General features: G+C 42.5%; 1 protein-coding gene across 4 annotated transcripts in view; it reads left to right on the top strand.

Annotated features, from left to right (window-relative positions):
- LOC147429438 (uncharacterized) overlaps window positions 1-19,872 on the top strand; it is a 94,727-nt gene that overhangs the window by 64,147 nt on the left and 10,708 nt on the right. For 2 of the 4 annotated variants that reach the window (XM_086495685.1, XM_086495684.1), the window contains exon 11: window positions 3,943-4,085. The exons of 1 other annotated variant lie outside the window; for it this stretch is intronic. In XM_086495685.1, the coding sequence (XP_086351811.1) occupies window positions 3,943-4,085 (143 nt within the window). Of the gene's footprint in view, window positions 1-3,942; window positions 4,086-6,104; window positions 6,196-19,872 lie in introns of all 4 variants that reach the window. One more of the 4 variants, XR_015185868.1, reaches the window with a different exon arrangement.

Genomic DNA, 19,872 nt, shown 5'->3' on the forward strand with positions numbered 1-19,872 from the left:
CGAGGAAGCGGTCGAACTGCCGTTGGTCTCTAGACTCAAATATCTGATGTAGAGTGGGCTGATCTGCAAACAAGGTCGGATATTTGCCTCTAATCTCCTCACATTTGCATACATAATGCTCCTCGCTCTCAACCTCTTCTGTGCAAAGTCTGCATATCCTCTCTGCTCTAGAAACATATGCAACTCTCCCTGCCTCAATCTCTAGCTGCTGTGATGATACTCTGAGCTGTCAAATGGCGACCCGTGCTCTATGTGGCATGTAGACATCCATGTATCTTGGTCTTTGGATGAACCCATCTGCTAGAATGGTCAAGAAGTGGTCTTTGTAGTACTGTCTCTTTGAGCCATTTAGTCAAAACCCTAATAGCTATTCTTGTTGTCAGGAAACCTTAAAAGCCTGTTCTTGTTGTCATGCAACCCTACCAGGTTGTTTCTGCAGTCGCGAAACCTTTGAAGGCCTTGTTTCTTGCTATCGCGTAGCCCTAAGGGGGTCTACTGCTCGTGTTGCGTATTGCTATCTTGCATGATAGTTCGCAACTCGCGTGTGTCTCAGGGGGGTTGCTAGCTCCGTTCTAATAATCTCGTGTGGCACAGAGGCCTTGGCTCTAATCAATCGAGAGATCATAGGTACCAAGGGCCTCTCCATACCTCTCAACCCATCCCAACCCACAGAGGGTCCCCAAACTCTGAAGCTACCAAGGTATCAGAGAGCCAGAGCTTTGTTTGGGGTTCTTATAACTTAACCTGCGAACACATCCTCTCCAATCCTCCCAAGGCTGGGTGCGCGCACGTAAGTCTAGTCTTTGCTGCTCTCTTCAAGGAAAACCATGGCCCAGTGAAGACTATCCCAAGATAAGTGTATGCATATGTGCACTCCACTGTCTCCTGACCATAAGTGAATGTAGGTGCTGATCTCCTGATCCATTGCGGTGTGGTGTTAAACACCATAACCTTGGTTTTACGAAGGTTTACAGACAATCCACTATCCTTGGCAAAGCTATGTAATTCTTTCAAATGTCGTTGCATACCCTTCAGAAAGGTAGAGATCAACACAATATTATCAGCATATATCAACAATGAAATCCATGTCCCTGCCAGCTGGGCACCTCTATCACCCACTCTTATCAATGTAATCAGAAACCTCATCTATAAACATACCAAATAGAGTAAGAGACAATGGGCAGCCTTGTATCAATCACTCCAATAGTGGAGTGAACTAAATCAGATATCCCCTCTAGGATGCGTACATGTCCCACCACTAATTTGTATAGAGCCATGATCCCTCAAATCAACTCAATGGGCACTCCCATTTCCTATAGTCTGCGCATCAATCTAGATGCTTTGCAGAAATCCACAAAGCTACAATAAATCCATCTCCCATGTGTCCTACCCTCCTCAATGATGGCTCTGAGTGTCAAAATACGAACAGAAGAAGCCTCTCTTGAAACTGGCATGTCCCCCTATTTGTATGTGAGGGCCATGCCCAGGGACCACCGGCTGTACCATCTCCACATGGATACACCGTGATCTCCGACATCAAGACAAGACTCCTTCTACTCTTCGATGCCAACTCAAGGGGGTGATAACATTCACTCTCTTATATGGATCCCTTAGCACCGAAGAACCTTTGCTTACCGATCAAATTTACCAATCGAAGTCATCAGACTAACTTGGAACTCAACCTTCTAGGGTCAGCAGGTGGGAGTTCTCTAATTCACCCTTGGTTCAAGGTCATTGACGCTTTTTTCTCGGTTAGGACCGAGCACAGCCGTCAATGCGTTCCTCTAAGGTGAGTGTATTATAATCTACACGAATCCCTCTATCCCAAGTTGTTCTCCGCTCCGTAGCTCGGAATCCCTTTTCCCCGCTCTGGACTTAATTGCTAAGATAACATAAAATTGAGTTCAACTTTCCGGCCAAAAATTAACCCTCCGGAAACCGCCTACCCACCGAACCGTTTGATAAATGCACTTTCAAAAGGTAGTACTATGATACTAGACAACAATATTCCAATCATGGCGAACCAAGAATACATTTCAAGCATTTGAAAGCAGCATGCAAACTGTTGCATACCCTTGCAAATGTGCATTTATCAGGTCGTTCCCACCTTTTCCTTTATAGAATATTTTTACTTCCTTTTTCTTTTAATATTAGTAAGATTATCTAGTTATCTTTCAAGCAATCACATATACCTCTCCAGGCATATCCCGATCCTCGTTCCAGGACTCGGGTATCTTGTCTCCTCCGCCACGTGAGAAGGTGGCACCTTTACACAGATTCCAATTCTTACTTTTCTTTATCTTGTGTGGTGAAGACTTGAAAAATAATCTACTTTAGCTTCCTTTTAAATCAATAATCCCGACAAGAAGAGCAAAGGTCCGACTGATGAGGACAATTGCGAAATAGCCCATTTATGTTCTTAGCCTTTCCAAGGTTTCTTTTTTCCAAACAATTTGAAGATTTCCTTAATTAAATCACATCCTCCTCCTTTATCATGATCCCTCCATGGATCCTTTTCCCTTCCTCCTTTTCCGTCGGCATCAGGCCTATCCGGATTAGGTCGATTTCTAGACGCATCCGCGGGTCACATCCACCCGGCCGGGACACTCCCATTCAATGCCATTTCTAGGGCAATGAATGAACCCTAAGCTCAAACATAGACCAACGGTTATCAGTCCTAGCCGAAAAGGACCATCCCCCGTTGTATCCCACAGGTAAACACCTGCGCCGCCCTTTTTCCAAACATGAAGACAAGTTCACACTTAAATCGCTATGTTATGCTAGGGCTATCCATGTCAATCTTCTCGGTAAAGTTTTTAATCTTAGTTTAAATTTTAGATTAAGCTCCTTGAGTTATAAACCCTTACTTCCTAATTCCTTTTGATTTTCTTTTAAACAAGACCTTAAGAAAACAACGAATCTCATGGAAGTTTAAGGTTTTGTCTCTACGTAAGTTTCAAGTTATCCCCGACTTCGATGAATCCCCTTTTTGGTCCCTTTTCATCATTTGCCATCCATGGGACATCTCCATGGAAGCGTAGGGAGTTTTATGTTCAAGCAACACGGTCACGACATCCGTGAAGCTATCCCCTTACTCCCCCCTTCGAATTTGCAAAACAAACTTGAAAGAAAACAAACTTGAAATGAACAATGCATATGCTTTCTGTAATGAGTTTTTACTTCGGTGTGACTTATGCGTGATACACACAAAACATTCGAGATGCACCAACTTACAACCTTGTGCAACTAATCAAAATTTCCTTTGAGTGCTTATGCAAGAGTAAAACCCTTCTATGCATGGTAGTGTACAATGACAAAGTTCCTAAGAGTGGATTTGCTAATGTATCGTAAAATATGCATGTAATAGTGTATGAATGATTAACAAATTCTTCTTTAAGAAGGGATTTAGGCGTACCTTTACTACCGTGGAGAGGATTAATCAAGTGGCTTAAAGAAGCTTAAGGTTTTGGAACCTTAATGTGAAGATAGTAGGGTCTTCTCTTTGCTTTGGAAGAGTAACGGCAAGTGTATTGACGTGGCCGGATCTTTTCCGCTTCTTTTTGCTTGAAAACCACCAATTTGGCTATGGGAATAGAAAGAGATTTAGAAAATACAAGCTATGGAAAGCTTGTAGGTTAAGAGAGAAAAGGTGAAGAGGGTAATGGTAATTTGGATTATGGTTATGGCTTCTCTTGATGAGAAAGGGATGTGTAGGTGTGTGTGTGAAGGAGGATTAGCATTGGCTTTTCATGGCTCACTATCAAGCTTGCACTATCAAATGTAAAGAGAAGTGAAGGGAAGGAAATTGAAGCAAAGTGAAGTGAAACAAAGCGAAGCATTTAATGAGTAGGGAAGGCCTCCTTATAAACTTATTTTGATAAGGCCCTTAACTTATCGTAATAAGTTACTTTACATATCTTGATATTCTTTTTTGCTTTTCAGAGCTTCTCCAACAAGCTACTTATGCAAGAAGCTACTTTCCCTACAAGAAGCAACTTTTTCTACAAGTGGTTTATGCAAGAAGCTACTTTCTCTACAAGTGGCTTATTCAACAAGCTACTTTCAACAAGTGAATTTTTCAACAAGTTACTTTTTCACCTTATCCTGATTGTTTCTTTGTATTCTTATACAATTTTTTTGTTCTTTTCTTTTCTTGAGATAAAACTAATATCCCATGCAGTGGTTATTTCCACGTTCTCATGGTGAAAACCGAAAGTGTCTCATGGATAGCTTTGCATTGATTATATCTATGTTCCCATAGTTAAAACTGAAAGCGTCTCGTGAGTAGCTAGGGTGCTTTACTTGATCGTATTCGGAAAGTTGATGGCTTAGATATTTTAGCAAGAGTAAGGGCTAAGAGAAGGACCTTACAAACTCTCCAACAAAAAGAAAGAGATGTCCTCAGCTCGAAATAAATAAGGAGCTGAAAAATCTTCATTCGCACGTTACACTTTCAACTTCTGGGTAACGCTAATTTACCCTTCCTTGGCTGGGTAGCCTATATAAAGTTGACCAGTTGATATTGTGCTAATTCTTTCTATCTTTTGTGGTGCGTATGCCCTATCAACTATCTCATTTTTGTGCTAATTTTTTCTTTTTAATGCTTCTTTTAGTGCTAGGCTTCATTATGGCTGAGTCTGCCCTTGATCTCCGGAGTCATGACAGAAACTCAGTACGCTAAACTTTGTGTTGATGTATGCTCACGTGTGTGTGCGTATGGTGTGTGTTGTGTTTGGGAGCATATGTTAGTACCTAGTTCTACACCCACTATTGGGCACTGACGACGTTAGTGGGGATGTCGTGGTATTTAGTCAATACTATGCATGATGGAGCTGATGGTTATATTGTCTTGTGGATGATTACCATGGGTCTATACCTTGCACTTTCCTTTAAGGGTGAATCTGGGCTTATCCTGGATTCATCTAGGTATATATATAGAGTGCACTATATTTTTTTTTCTTCCAGTATTATTCCCTTTGTCTTTCACTTTTGTTTCCATCCCTTGTCAAAATTCCTTAGGTTTGTCTCTTTACTCATTATCTTACGTTATGGATCGATGGGAAGAGCTAGTTTTATCTGTAGCCATTCCTTATCTACAACAAACAAGTGAATCCATGAGGAGAGATTTTATGGAGCGATATGGGCGCCTGCTGTTTCTTCACTTGGGAACTTCAGTAGCTCAAACCAAATGGCAGACATTTCGAAGTGTAACAAGGGTGACCCTTTGGGATTGGGATCACTTTCGTAATAATGTCTGTTTGGCTATGGTTACTGAAGCTATGGGTTTGGGTCCTCGGTATTACTGCGTGATGAGGTCAATGCATCGAGGTTTTTCAGAACGAGTCTTTTTGCTTGCTTAATTCCTTCCTCATCAAAAGATATATCTTTACTCTCACTTTGGTTTACCACTTAGAGGGCCCTTTAACTTCACACCTCATACTAGAGAGATTAGTGCAATAATTTCACAGCGAATCTTTCCTATTGATGAGAGGCCTAATATGTGCGCTGCTTGTGATAGTTGCTTTTGTGATCATGTAATGGATGGGCTTATTGACCTCTAGAAAATGTATCTTTGTTATATCCCTTAACAACTGCATCATGTTCCAAGATCTTGGTGCTTGTCTTAAATCTTTCTTTCTCTGATTTTTCTTGATGGATATAATGAAATTGGTTCTGAGTTCTTATATCTTGTATTTGATAGAAGTCCTTGAGAGAATTTCAAACTTAGCTAAATCTATTTATTGATTTTGTAATTCCATACACAGATCCAAGTCACAAAATGTAAAGGAAAACGCTAATCTCGTTATTATTTAGCAAAAGGTCAGGTTACAAAATTTTAGTAAGATAGAACTTGGATTGGTCCCCTATCCTTCTCAGAATCTCAACGGGTCCATAATATCTATATGCTAACTTCTTGTATTTTTCCAATTTGAGTGAACTTCTCTTTGGCTTGACCCTAAGGAAAACTCTATCTCTTGCCTTAAAAATCCGGGGAGATCTATGTAAATTAGCATAACTGTTTTGCCTGTCACTTGCTCACTTAAGGTTCTTCCTTATTATTTTGATTTGATGATCCATTTCTTCAAGTGTATTCTTTGCTGCAGATACTGGGAGACTTGGGTCGGCCATTCTGAGTAGAATGATACAGTCTTGTCCATAAAGAGCTTTGAATGGTGACATTCCTAGGCTTCTATGGTAGGAAGAATTATAAGCAAATTCCACTAAGGGTAAAAATTTGATCCAAAGATAAGGTTGCTGATTACAGTATGATCTCAACATATCTTCTATGACTTGATTAACTCTTTCAGTTTGTCCATCTGTCTCTGGATGATAGGCTGAACTTAGGTTTAATTGAGTGCCTAAGGATTGGAACATGGCCTTCCAAAACTTAGAGGTAAACTTGGCATCACGAACACTGATTATCCTAGCAGGTATTCCATGTAATCTGATAATTTCTTTTATAAGAATTTGAGCAATATCTACTGCAGAGGTAGTGGTTTTGACTGGGACAAGGTGAGCTACTTTGGTGAGTTTATCCACTACCACAAAAATTGAATCAAAATTTCCAGCAGTCTTAGGTAACCCTGTTACAAAATCCATACTGATGCACTCCCACTTCATTGTAGGTATATCCAATGGTTGTAGCTTCCCAAGAATCTTAACTCTTTCAGCCTTCACCTTTTGGCATACTAAATACTCCTTAACATACTCTAAGGTATCCTTTTTCATCTTAGGCGAGTAGAAATTCTGTTTAAGAGAAGCAAATATTTTGTGATAACCTGGGTGAGCTGCAAGGGGAGTTTTATGAGCTTCCTTCAGAATTTGCATCCTTAAGCATGTAGATATGCACAATCGATTCCTGAAGAATAAGAGTCCATCTTGAATAGAGTAGCCTTCCAGATATCTTTTCTGAACTTTAGCTTGGATTTCTTGGATCAACGGACCAAATTGCTCATCAGTTGGGAGGGCATTTTGAACTTCTTCGGGTAGAGTTGAATGGACTAGTGTAATGGCAAGGGCCACTACTCGTCGGCTTAGAGCATCGGCAGCTTGATTTTCCTTGCCTGGTCTAAATTTGATCTCAAAAGTGAACTCTTGTAGGAACTCAACCTATCACCTTTGTCACATATTGAGATCTGGCTGGGTGAAAATCCACTCGAGACTTTTGTGGTCAGTAACAAGCTCGAACATCTGACCTAGAAGATAGTGTGTCCACTTTTTGAGGGCATGAACCACAGCCAGTAGTTCGAGGTCATGGGTGGGATAATTCTTCTTATGAACCTTGAGCTGTTGTGATTCATAAGCTATGGGATGGCCTTCTTGCTGTAGGATTCCACCTATACCTTGTATGCAAGCATTCACTATCACCTCAAAGGTTTTTTGAAAATCTTTAAGTTTGAGAATAGGTTCACTGGCCAAAATCTCCTTTAATTTGTTGAAGGCTTTATCCCTCTTGTCTGACCAGATAAAGGGTTCCTCCTTCTTAATGAGTTTAGTGAGAGGGCCTGCGATGAGTGCATATTTTTTAATAAATACTCTACACCATCTTGTGAGGCCAAGAAATTCCCGTACTTCTGAAACAGTCTTGGGAATGGGCCACTGAACTACAGCTTCCACCTTAGCTGGGTCGGGAGAAAGACCATCCTTTGAAACTGTGTATCCCAAATAGGCAACCTTCTCTATAAAGAAAGAGCATTTGCTATGCTTGGCGTAAAGTTGGGCTTTTTTGAGAATCTCCAAGACATGGCGTACATGCCGTTCATGATCTTTTCTAGTCTTTGAATATATAAGGATGTCATCAAAGAAGACTAGAACAAAATCATCTATCTCTGTCCTGAAGAGGTAGGTCATGAGGCGATTAAATGTGGCAGGAGCATTAGTTCGGCCAAAAGGCATGACAGTGAACTCGTAATGCCCAAACCTTGTGTTAAAAGCTGTTTTCAGAATATCCTCCCTTTTTATCCCAACTTGGTAATAGCCTGATCTGAGATCAATCTTGGTGAAAAATTTGGAACCACCGAGTCGATCAAGCAGCTCATCTATGCGAGGCAAGGGATACTTGTTCTCGACAGTGAACTGATTTAGGCCTCAAAAATCTATGCAAAGTCTGAACATTCCATCTTTCTTCTTTTGGAAGAGTACAGGAGCCCCGGGGAGAGACACTCGGTTTGATGAAACCTTGTTCCAAAAGCTGAGTCAACTGATTCTTCAGCTCTATGGATTCGGAAGGTGACATCTTGTAGGGAGTCCTTGCTATTGGTTAGGCACCAGGAATGAGCTCGATCTCGTGCACTAATTCCCTAGGCGGTGGAAGAGTTGTCAATTCCTTTGGAAAAATATCTTGATATTCATTTAGCCATTCAGGCTCTGATTCTTTTGATTTGGTCTCTGGTTTATTGAGTCTTATAACAAAAATTGACAGTCCTTTCTTTAACCCCTTAACCAAACGACTGGCTTTGATCACCTTCAGGGGAGCTTTCCCTGTTCTACCTTGCACTAAGACTTGTTCACCCTTTGAGTTTGAAAAAATAGATGCTTACTTCGTTGCAATGGATGTTGGCTTTATTTTTTTACTCAACCAATCCATCCCTAGGATTACTTCAAATCAGCCGATCTTTAGGATTCTTTCAGATATACAAAGTCTAGTTAAATTCTTTTAAAGATAGACCCTTCAAAAAGGTAAACTCTTTGTTATTTTTCTCTCTTTCAAAACTTTTTTTTTTCCTCTTTCTATTTATGCCAAAAACTTTATACATCTTGGGAAAATAATTATTGATATAGGCTTGCACTTCTTTAGTAATTTCTAGACATCAAATTCTTCCATGTCTTGCTTTGTTTGTACTGTCTTTAAAGTCTTAACGTTACGAGTCTCAGAAAATATAAGTTTGTGGATTCGAGAAGAAAGTGAATTGCGAGCGCATATAGCCTCACCAACTTGTTTCTAAGGGCTATGTGTAAATTGTCTAGTAAGTGTTGTTCTTTGTCGTGGGTAGATAAACATCTTATCATGAGGGAGATTGGTTATTAACAGAAGAAGCTTGCTTTCATAATCTATGGCATGAGAACTAATAATACAATAGCGATTGGTACCTAGTCCCAATTTCTCTCTTATCATGGCTAGGCGAAGATTATTTAGAAGGTGTTCATGGCCCCAAAGAGTTACTTCAGTAATGTTGCATTGGCTCTTCCACATTTGTTGAGCTCCGGTTGTCCCTTTGGTAGGAAAAAGGAGGTGAACAAAGTGTTCTAACATGGCCTCCTTTTGTTCCATAGGCGCTTCTTCCATTTGCTTGTGGACAATTTCGAGTACTTCCTCTTCTTGAGAGGTCCACATCATCTGACAGATTTCATGCAATTTGAGAAGTTATTTTTCATTATCTCACTCCTTTCTACAAGAGTCAATTAAGACCTTTATCTATCCAAGGACAGAAACTGCGCTCTGATACCACTCGTGAGGGCCATGTCCGGGGACCACCGACTGTACCATCTTCACAAGGATACACCGTGATCTCCGACATCCCTCCTGCTTGAGGCTGACACCAAGAAAGGACTCCTCCTGCTCTTCGATGCCAACTCAAGGGGGTGATAACATTCACTTTCTCTCATATGGATCCGTTTGCCCCGAAGAACCTTTGCTTACCGATGAAATTTACCAATCGAAGTCATCAGACTAACTTGGAACTCGACCTTCCAGGGTCAACTGGTGGGAGCTCTCTAATTCACCCTTGGTCCAAGGTCATTAACGCTTTTTTCTCGGTTAGGATCGAGCACATCCGTCAATGCGTTCCCCTAAGGTGAGTGTATTATAATCTACACGAATCCCTCGATTCCAAGTTGTTCTCCGCTTCGTAGATCGGAATCTCTTTTCCCTGCTCTGGACTTGATTGCTAAGACAACATAAAATTGAGTTCAACTTTCCGGCCAACAATTAACCCTCCGGAATCCGCCCACCCACCGAATTGTTTGATAAATGCACCTTCACAAGGTAGTACTACGATACTAGAAAACAGTATTCCAATCATGGCGAACTAAGAATACATTTCAAGCATTTGAAAGCAGCATGCAAACTGTTACATGCCCTTGCAAATGTGCATGAATATTTTTACTTCCTTTTTCCTTTAATATTAGTAAGATTATCTAGTTATCTCTCAAGCAATCACATATACTTCTCCAGGCATATCCCGATCCTCGTCCCAAGACTCAGGTATCCTGTCTCCTCCGCCATGTGAGAAGGCGGCACCTTTACACAGATTCCAATTCTTATGTTTCTTTATCTTGTGTGGAAAAGGCTTCAAAGATAATATACTTTAGGTTCCTTTTAAATCAATAATCCCGAGAAGAAGAGCAAAGGTTCGGCTGATGAGGACAATTGCAGAATAGCCCATTTAGGTTCCTATCCTTTCCAAGGTTTCTTTTTCCCAAACAATTTGAAGAGTTCCTTAATTAAATCACATCTTTCTCCCTTATCATGATCCCTCTATGGATCCTTTTTCCTTCCTTCTTTTCCCGTCGGCATCAGGCCTACTCGGACTAAGCCGATTTCCAGACGCATCCGCGAGTCACATCCACCCGGTTGGGACACACTCCCATTCAATCCCATTTCTAGGGCAATGAATGAACCCTGAGCTCAAACATAGACCAACGGTTATCAGTCTTAGCTGAAAAGGACCATCCCTCGTTGTATCCCACAGGTAACCTGTGCCGGTCTTTTTCCAAACATGAGGACAAGTTCACACTTAAATCGCTATGTTATGCTAGGGCTATCCACGTCAATCTTCTCGGTAAAGTTTTTAATCTTAGTTTAAATTTTAGATTAAGCTCCTTGAGTTATAACCTTTAATTTCTAATTCCTTTTAATTTTCTATTCAAACAAGACCTTAAGAAAACAACGAATCTCATAGAAGCTTAAGGTTTTGTCTCTACGTAAGTTTCAAGTTATCCCCGACTTTGATGAATCCCCTTTTTGGTCCCTTTTCATCATTTGCCATCCATGGGGCATCTCCATGAAAGTGTTGGGAGTTTTATGTTCAAGCAACACGGTCACGACATCCGTGAAGCTATCCCCTTACTCCCCCTTTCGAATTTGCAAAACAAACTTGAAAGCAAACAAACTTGAAATGAACAATGCATATGCTTTCTATAATGAGTTTTTACTTTGGTGTGATCTATGCGTGATACACACAAAATATTCGAGATGCACCAACTTACAACGTTGTGTAACTAATCAAAACTTCCTTTGAGTGCTTATGCAAGAGTAAAACCCTTCTATGCATGGTAGTGTAAAATGGCAAAGTTCCTAAGAGTGGATTTGCTAGAGTATCGTAAAATATGCATGTAATAGTGTATGAATGATTAACAAATTCTTCTTTACGAAGGGATTTAGGTGTACCTTTACTACCGTGGAGAGGATTAATCAAGTGGCTTAAAGAAGCTTAAGGTTTCGGAACCTTAATGTGAAGATAGTAGGGTCTTCTCTTTGCTTTGGAAGAGTAACGGCAAGTGTATTGACGTGGCCGGATCTTTTCCGCTTCTTTTTGCTTGAAAACCACCAATTTGGCTATGGGAATAGAAAGAGATTAAAAAAATTCAAGCTATGGAAAGCTTGTAGGTTAAGAGAGAGAAGGTGAAAAGGGTAATGGTAATTTGGATTATGGTTATGTCTTCTCTTGATGAGAAAGGGATGTGTAGGTGTGTGTATGAAGGAGGATTAGATTTGGCTTTTCATGGCTCACTATCAAGCTTGCACTATGAAATGTAAAGAGAAGTGAATTGAAGCGAAGTGAAGTGAAAGAAAGCGAAGCATTTAATGAGTAGGGAAGGCCTCCTTATAAACTTATTTTGATAAGGCCCTTAACTTATCGTGATACGTTACTCTAAATATCTTGATATTCTTTCTTGCTTTTCAAAGCTTCTCCAACAAGCTACTTATGCAAGAAGCTACTTTTCTTACAAGAAGCAACTTTTTCTACAAGTGGCTTATGCAAGAAGCTACTTTCTCTACAAGTGGCTTATTCAACAAGCTACTTTCAACAAGTTACTTTTTCATCTTACTCTTATTTCTTTCTTTGTTTTCTTATGCAATTTTTTTTCTTTTCTTTTCTTGAGATAAAACTAATATCCCATGCATTGGTTATATCCACGTTTCCATGGTAAAAACCGAAAGTGTCTCATGGATAGCTTTGCATTGATTATATCCATGTTCCCATAGTTAAAACCGAAAGCGTGTCGTGGGTAGCTAGGGTGCTTTACTTGATCGTATTCGGAAAGTCGACGGCTTAGATATTTTAGCAAGAGTAAGGGCTAAGAGAAGGGCCGTACATCGTATGCCCTCGCTCTGTGCCCATTTGCTCAACTACTGCTCAGGGATAGATGCATACAACCGTGCCAATCTATGTCCATTCCTAATAGTACAGTAGTTTCCAGGCTCCGTAGGATCACCGTCCTTGAAGATGTGCACAATAATAGACAGTCTTCAAGTCTCAGGTAGAGGCTCACACATGACACAATTGAACAGAACTGCAAGAACCTGTATGAGCATATCTCTAGTAAGTGCTCTGCTATTAGACCATCATGATCATACGCCCTCCTGGTCCTTATCCTGTCAATGGCCGTCTTTACCATCTCAATGGTAAAGAAGGTACTTGTAGATGGGCATGGCTTAGAAGGATCTGGAAGGGGTGTCTGTCGAGGGACCGTATATAAGGATGTTGCATATTGACCCCATTCATCGAGTGAAGTAATCATTGGGAGAGGGGAGTGCTCATGAAAGAAAACTCCATGCCTCTCCTGAGTCTCTACTCAAGAACAAGTGAGCTAGGAACTCTCGCTTCTTCCGTCGCACAAGGCGTCAAAAGGCTATCCGAGACTGTCTGTGAGAAGATCCTTCGAAAGCTATGCTCTTGTCTCTCTACACCCCTCGTCATACCAACTGTTTTGAGGCATGCTCTCAGAACGGTACCTCTGCTTAGGCTAAGTTTATGCATATGCCTCTGCTGGTGCATCATACAATGTAAATCGGTGACCAAGAGTCCTCGCTTGGCTGTTGTACATCTATGACTATAGATCTCCTTTGTATAAATAGAGTTAGTCTCTGGTGTAAATATTTAGTAGGTATGTGCTCTCTCTCTCTTGACACTTGGGCTGTTCCGTGGTGGCACGTGGTGCGAATGGAAAAGAACAAACTGAACAACTTTGAGCACTTCAAAACAATTGAATTGGAAGAGATGCACGACACACGAGACGCCGCACGCGGAGTGGCGCAGTTCTATCCCAAGAGAGCAATGGCCCCAAGAAACGCTTGTGAAACTCGAAAAAACAGAAAAAATCAGCGGCAAAAACCTTGAAAAACAGCAAGAACAAATTTTCAACCTTAAAAACAAGCGGTGAAACCGAGCTACAGAACCAATTAAAAAAATGAAACCTTAAGTGACGAAACCCTAAAAACAGCAAAAAAGTGATGGTGAAACCCTTCAAAATGGTGAGAGAGAGAGGTTCGAGAGTGGCATCTCTAGTCGCTCTCCTATTGTTGGAAGGACCTTATTGTTGGTTTTAGGGCGCTGGACACCAGACTTGGATGTTGAGGAGTTTGATCGTGGATCCCTTGTTTTCCAGTCATTCTCTCCTTCCCACCGCTCCTAATCCATCTTACAAGTTGTGTTATTGGTGTAACCGCTAGGTGGGGCCGTTATACTAGGCTTAATGGCTACAAAGATTGGCACACCACGGATACAGGTCTGTGCACCATGAGACACCCATTTCCCGGATACAGTACTACTTTGCTATTGCACCGAAGAGCATGTTTGTCTACAGAGGCTGGCGGTTACAGGTCAGCCGGATCAGTGTCTTAGATGCTATCAGTTTGGGCACATAGTGAGAGACTGTCCCTTCCACCCTCCTCATCGCCTTGAGCCACAAGATCCCCCACCTCATGGCGTAGCAGAGGGTTGGCAGAAGGCTCCTCGACGCCATACCTTTCGGCGAGCGTTGCCTCCTGCAACACCACACCTACCACCTCGACAAGCCGTCTCTCCGACGGTCTCTATCACAAATTGATGATGCGACAGAACCCGGAGAGATTGTACGGAGCCGCAAAACGCACTGATAGCTGACGTGGTTGACTGTACGGACGCCGCAAAAGGGGATGATGTGGGTGACTGTAGGGACGTCGCTTTTTTCACTGACAAAACTGTACGGAATTCCGCCAGTTGTGCTGATTGCTTTTTGTTGACAGATTTTGGCCAAGCTGCTTTTGGAAGCATTGCTTTTGAGTTTATTGCTTTTGGGGCTCTGCTTTTAGCATCCCTTGTAAGAATAAATAAGCCCAAGGGGGTCTAACTTCTCAAAGCATTTGGACGCAGAGTCTGAGAGCGAGCACCCGCGGGAGTTTTACTTTGCTCAAAGATTAATATAAAAAGAAATAGCGAAAGGGGCGTTAGTCTTTGGGGCCAATCTCTCTTGGCACAGAACAACGCCGGACCATGTTGACTCTCTATTTGTGAAGTATTTGAAGTGAACCTCTATTGTATCACGACAGAATCTAGACTTTGGGTGTCCAAGTTTGTTACAGTCTCATAGGTTTCAGCTACTCAATAGGTTCAACCGTTATTCGACATACCCTCTACTTTGCCACATCCACCCAAGACTACCTCACATTTGGCTATGGAGACTGACTTTTCCATCTCTTCCATCTTCACTAGCCCCTTCTCTCATACTGCCCCCACCCACTGACACTGCAACTCCATCACCCCCCCCCCCCGCCGCCCTCCTACACTTGCCCATGTTACAACTTACTCCACCCTCTCCACCTCTCTTGTGTGCCCCACCACCCCCTTTATGTTCCTCAATCCTTCATAGCTTCTATGTCGTGTGTTTGGTAGTTTTCTAGAGCCGAGTACATCGGTGATATCAGTGGTCTCTTATTGGTTCGGTTGTACATTTTATGACATGCACAAAAGGCATGCTCTCTTCTAGGTAGTCGGCAGAGTCCCATACTCTCCTTCACCCTACGTTTTGTTGGCAGGCAGACATGGATAGAAGGTTTAGTGATGAATTTTGTTCTTCGCCACACCTTGGAGGCCGTCCTAACTTGGGCAGACTGCATTCCATCATGTATTGCTACAGACAGACTGACACAGAGCATAGGAGGTATATAATGGCTACACACAGGGGATTGCTATTGTTTATTACTGGTTCTGTCTATGGACCATACCAGCCTGATCCCTCGCTCCATGTGTATGGACGGCTTCGGCAGTAGTCTCCACACTAGGATGCTCTTCTAACTTCTTTGGCTCTTGGTTCAGAGCTGCTCTCTCCTTTGCCCAGGACAGCTTCTACGACCACTACCACATGATGAGGATACTCTTCCATTGGCTCTTGTTCCACTGCTTTGGCCAAGCATCAAGAGAGCTCGGCATTGATCCTCAATCTTGTAGCCTTTCACACGGTTGATGTATGCCGTTGAGGTTCTAGACTCATTATTGGTTAACACGTGGATTTACATATTGTCACTTGGAATGTCAATGGCTTGCATCACACTAGCATTAGTGGTGCGAGACAGAATTTTCTTCGTAGAGATCTACGTTCTCATGTAGATCGAGATGCGGATATACGCCTCGTGCAAGAGCCCAAGTTATGTATAGACAGTTGTCGTAGATGTGACAAGTTGTTACCATGGGATTCTCATACATTTTGGGAATTGCGATTGGGCAGCAGTATTCTAGCAATAGTGCATGCATTTATGTGGGAACCCGTTGGCTCCATCGTGTACATGACCATGGTACTTTAGTACGGTAGAGCAATGTGGATTACTCTAGACATTGATGATCTCCTGGTTGGTGTGATGTGCATTTATGCTCCCCACTTCAGCTGAAGAGAGAGCTTAGCAAATTGTAAACGTATTGCCTATCATGGATTCGTGGGTTTTTGGCGGTGGTTTCAACGATGTAGAGACCAATGAGGAATGACGTGCCATTCAACCCCCATCTTTACCATATGTAGCAATGTGTGAGAGAGATGCGTGGGGCAGATTCCTTTTTGCAGTCTCTGGTAGAGATGCTTGATATACTTCATCTATGGCTTGCACTCCATAGTCATTGCAGTTTTCGTGGAGTTTTTGAGGTCAGTCCGATCATCTACTCAAGCGACTAGATAGATTTTATGTGGGCCCCTGAGCAACATCCCATGGTGGGACAATTACAATTTCGCATGGCACAATGCTCTCTGATAATACTCGAGTTTCTTTGCATTTGAGATTTGAAACTTCCTCTATGGCTAGACAAGGATCACGCATACCTAACTTGGTGTTAAATGATGCTTCGTTGATTGTTGATTCAAGATGTTTGGACACGTACTGCTTTTGCAGATCTTGTGTCCCATCTGGTTACATACATCAGTGTCTTCCGAGGCTTGTAGATAGACAACTGTAGAGCGGTGACGAGGCCTGTTTTGCAGGGAGTGAGTTACAGGACCGTTTGAGTTGCATACATTGGCAACGCAAGGAGTTTCCAAGATATGAGTTCCTTGGAGACTCGAGAGTGCGAGGTCATTGACACCAGAGAGACACTTGGTCACATTTAGATTGAGAAATCCGAAATCTCCTATCGTGCTTTGGTCTCGGCGTGGATATCCAAAGCGGATAGGATGAATAAGGATTTCTTTGCACACTTGCGGGAGCGTCCCAAGGGGACGTCCATTAGAGCATTACGTGATTCTGCAAGCAAGTTACATACGGATTTTAATGAGATCCTTGACATCATATTATTTTGAGCATTTGTTTTTTGTTGATGAGCTTACTGATATTATTTGTGTGCCAGAGAAGAGGTTTGGTCTCATGTGCAGCCAGTGGTTATAGAGGTTATGTGCCCTAAGTTACTAGCTCCCTTATCTATGCAAGAGATGCATGATGCAATGCTTGGCCTCGATGGTGTCTCTTGTCCTTGAGAGGATAGGTTGACTAAACAGTTCTTTATGCAGTTTTGGGATGCTCCTAGCCCCGCTCTGCTTTCCGGTTTACCACACATATTTGACATTGGAGAGATGCGTGCCTTTCTGTGTTTGAGACTTATTTCTCTTATACCGAAAGATGCAAATACATTGTCCTTACAAAAGTGGAGACCAATCACTTTCATGTCCTCCGTGTATAAGATCATCGCTCGCATGATTAGTATGCGCCTAAAACCCTATATGCGCGATCTTATCCATGCTTCACAGATAGGTTTTGTGCAAGACCGTTGTATTTTCTTCGCTTTCGGTGAGGCAATTGAATGGGCTCGTCAGAGAGATTAGCCTATAGCGTTCCTGCTTCTTGATTTTGAGAAGGCTTATGATAGAGTAGATTGGGGTGTCTTGGATGGCGCTACTTAGAGTATAGGTTTCTGTCACAAAGTGATGACTACCGCCAGCAGAAACCCTAATTTCTGCCAACAGCCCTAAAAATCCTGCAAACCCTAATTTCTGCCAGAAACCCTAATTTCAAAACCCTAACCCTAAACTGCTGGCTGAAACCCTAAGTGGCTGGAAACCATAATCAGGCGGGAAATGCCACGTCGCAGCAGGTACGGATTCCTGGAATTTGCAGAGGCTGAAAAAAAAAGCAAGCGACGTTTTTGGCAGCTTTTGGCCACGCAAGGGATTGGGGGGAGAGAGAGAGAGAGAGAGAGAGAGAGAGAGAGAGAGAGAGAGAGAGAGAGAGAGAGAGAGAGAGAGAGTTGATTTGCTGTATTTTTGGCTCTCTCTTGAGAGAGAGAGAGAGAGGTTGCTTTTGAACTGGAAGCTTTTTGGGGCTCTGCTTTTGGGCATCCCTTGTAATCTTTATATACGCGGTGAGGGCCTCACTTCTCAGAGCATCTGGACGCAGAGTCTAAGAGTGAAACCCTTACCGCTCTTTGTACTCTGACTTTGATTTAATACATAAAGAAATACCGAAAGGGGTGCCAGTCTTTGGGGCCAATATCTCTAGGCATGGAACTCCGCTGGGCAAGTGCAAATCTGCTGTGATCTGTGAATTGTTTTGAAGTGGTTATATGGTGCTGTGGTGATTGATTCTTGACTTGGAGTGTCCAAGTCTGTTAGAGTGGTATCAGAGCACGGACGATTTCTCTTCTACGGGGAATCCGATCCCCAATTTTTTTTCCGTGGCACTTATGGCTTCACGCAAGGATCAGTCGACTCCCTCTGCATCTGGAGATGCGGATAGGGATCAAAACAAAGATTCCGGCAGAGAGTATGGCCCGCCTCGGCCTACTCAGGCGGAGCAAAGAGAGATGAAGCGTCGTCAATTGATCGGCGATGCAACAAAGATGATGCTCAGTTTTGCGAAGGATCCGAAATTGGCAAAATATATGAGCGAGACTTCTTTTCAGGAAGTGCATGCGCAGTGGCAGAAAACCACTACACCACCCCTGAAACCCGCTCTTAAGAAACCTTTTGATCACAAACAGTATTCAGAGAAGGAATTACAAGAGGTGGTTGATGCACGGATTGCTCAGCTTTTTGATGCGCAAAAGAAAGCCAAAAAGCACGGCAAAAAGCAGAAGAAAGGCACTGACTTCCCGGGATATTTGGGTAGTTAGTCGACATTTGACAAGGCAAAGAAACAGAAGAAGCGTGTTCGATTTGAAGGAGTACCCGGTTCTTCTTCTTGTTCTTCTTCTTCTGACAGTTCTTCTAACTCTTCAGATTCGAGCGAAGAAGACAAAAAAGGTACAAAGCGAAGCAAGAAACAACGCTTCGGAAAGGGCAAGAAAAAGGCAAAGAAGGCTAAATCTCGCCCAGAGACTGACAGTTCTATTGAGGACTTGTCTACAGACAACTCAGATTCCGATGACTGAAACTTTTATGCGAACAAGAAGAATTTTTATAAAGCCAACCAATATGACTTTCTAGAAGATAAAAGCAAGAAAGTCCGAGAGTTTAAGGAAGGTGGACAGTCGATCAAATTCGACACTTTTTCAGGATACTCAGATGCTTCGAAGGCTTTGTCTTTTATACAGCAGTTTGACATTGCTTTCGTGGGATGATGCTATTCAGAGCACTCCAAGATTCGGAGAGCTGCCTCTTACTTTAAGGGGAATGCTCGCACTTGGTGGTCCACGCTTCTGTTAAACAAGACTGTGCCAGTTAAATGGCTGAAATTTAAGAAGCTTTTTATTTCTTCTTGGTTGACGCAAGAGTATGAACGAGATATACGAGCTGCTTGGAACCATCTTTGGATGACCAAGAAAGATACAATCAATGCTTACTGCGAGAGATTCTGGACCTCTTTTCTTCTTGCCTCTTCATTCAAGAAGATCTCGTTCAGAGAACAGAATGAGCGGTTTACCTAAGGTCTACCTACGGAGATTCGAGATCACTGTTTGGAACAGAATTCAGCTTATATTTAGGAGTTGATGAGTCATGCGAAGCGGGGCTTTGCCATTCACTATGGCGGTCTGACCTACCCCACAGATGAGGCCATGACACAACGAGCCGAACAGACTTCTGGGAATGAAAGTAGAAAGAAAAAGAGCAACCCAGAGAAAAAGGATGCACGACCTAAGCTTACTCCTCAGGAGCGAGCTCGATTCATCAAGGAGGAAAAGTGCTTTGGATGCGGAGAACATGGACATATCTCTGCGAAGTGCCCTAAAAAGGCACAGAAACAACAAAATGATAAGGACGATGATAGGCCTGAGAGTTCAAGAGCAGCTGAGGAACGTGGACGAAAAGGCAAGATGAAAACAGGACCGGTTCCAGATTGTGTGGGTACTGATCCCGACACCATGGAGGAGAGTACAGAACTTTGCCGAGCTTGGGACAAAGTGAAAGATCAAGAGGCCCTGATCTTCTTTGATGGAGGAGCCAAGGCCAACTTTATTTCACCGGAATTGGCGGCAC

This window comes from Adiantum capillus-veneris, chromosome 22 (assembly GCF_014529385.1).
Source record: "Adiantum capillus-veneris isolate H3 chromosome 22, ASM1452938v2, whole genome shotgun sequence".
NCBI classification, from domain to species: domain Eukaryota; kingdom Viridiplantae; phylum Streptophyta; class Polypodiopsida; order Polypodiales; family Pteridaceae; genus Adiantum; species Adiantum capillus-veneris.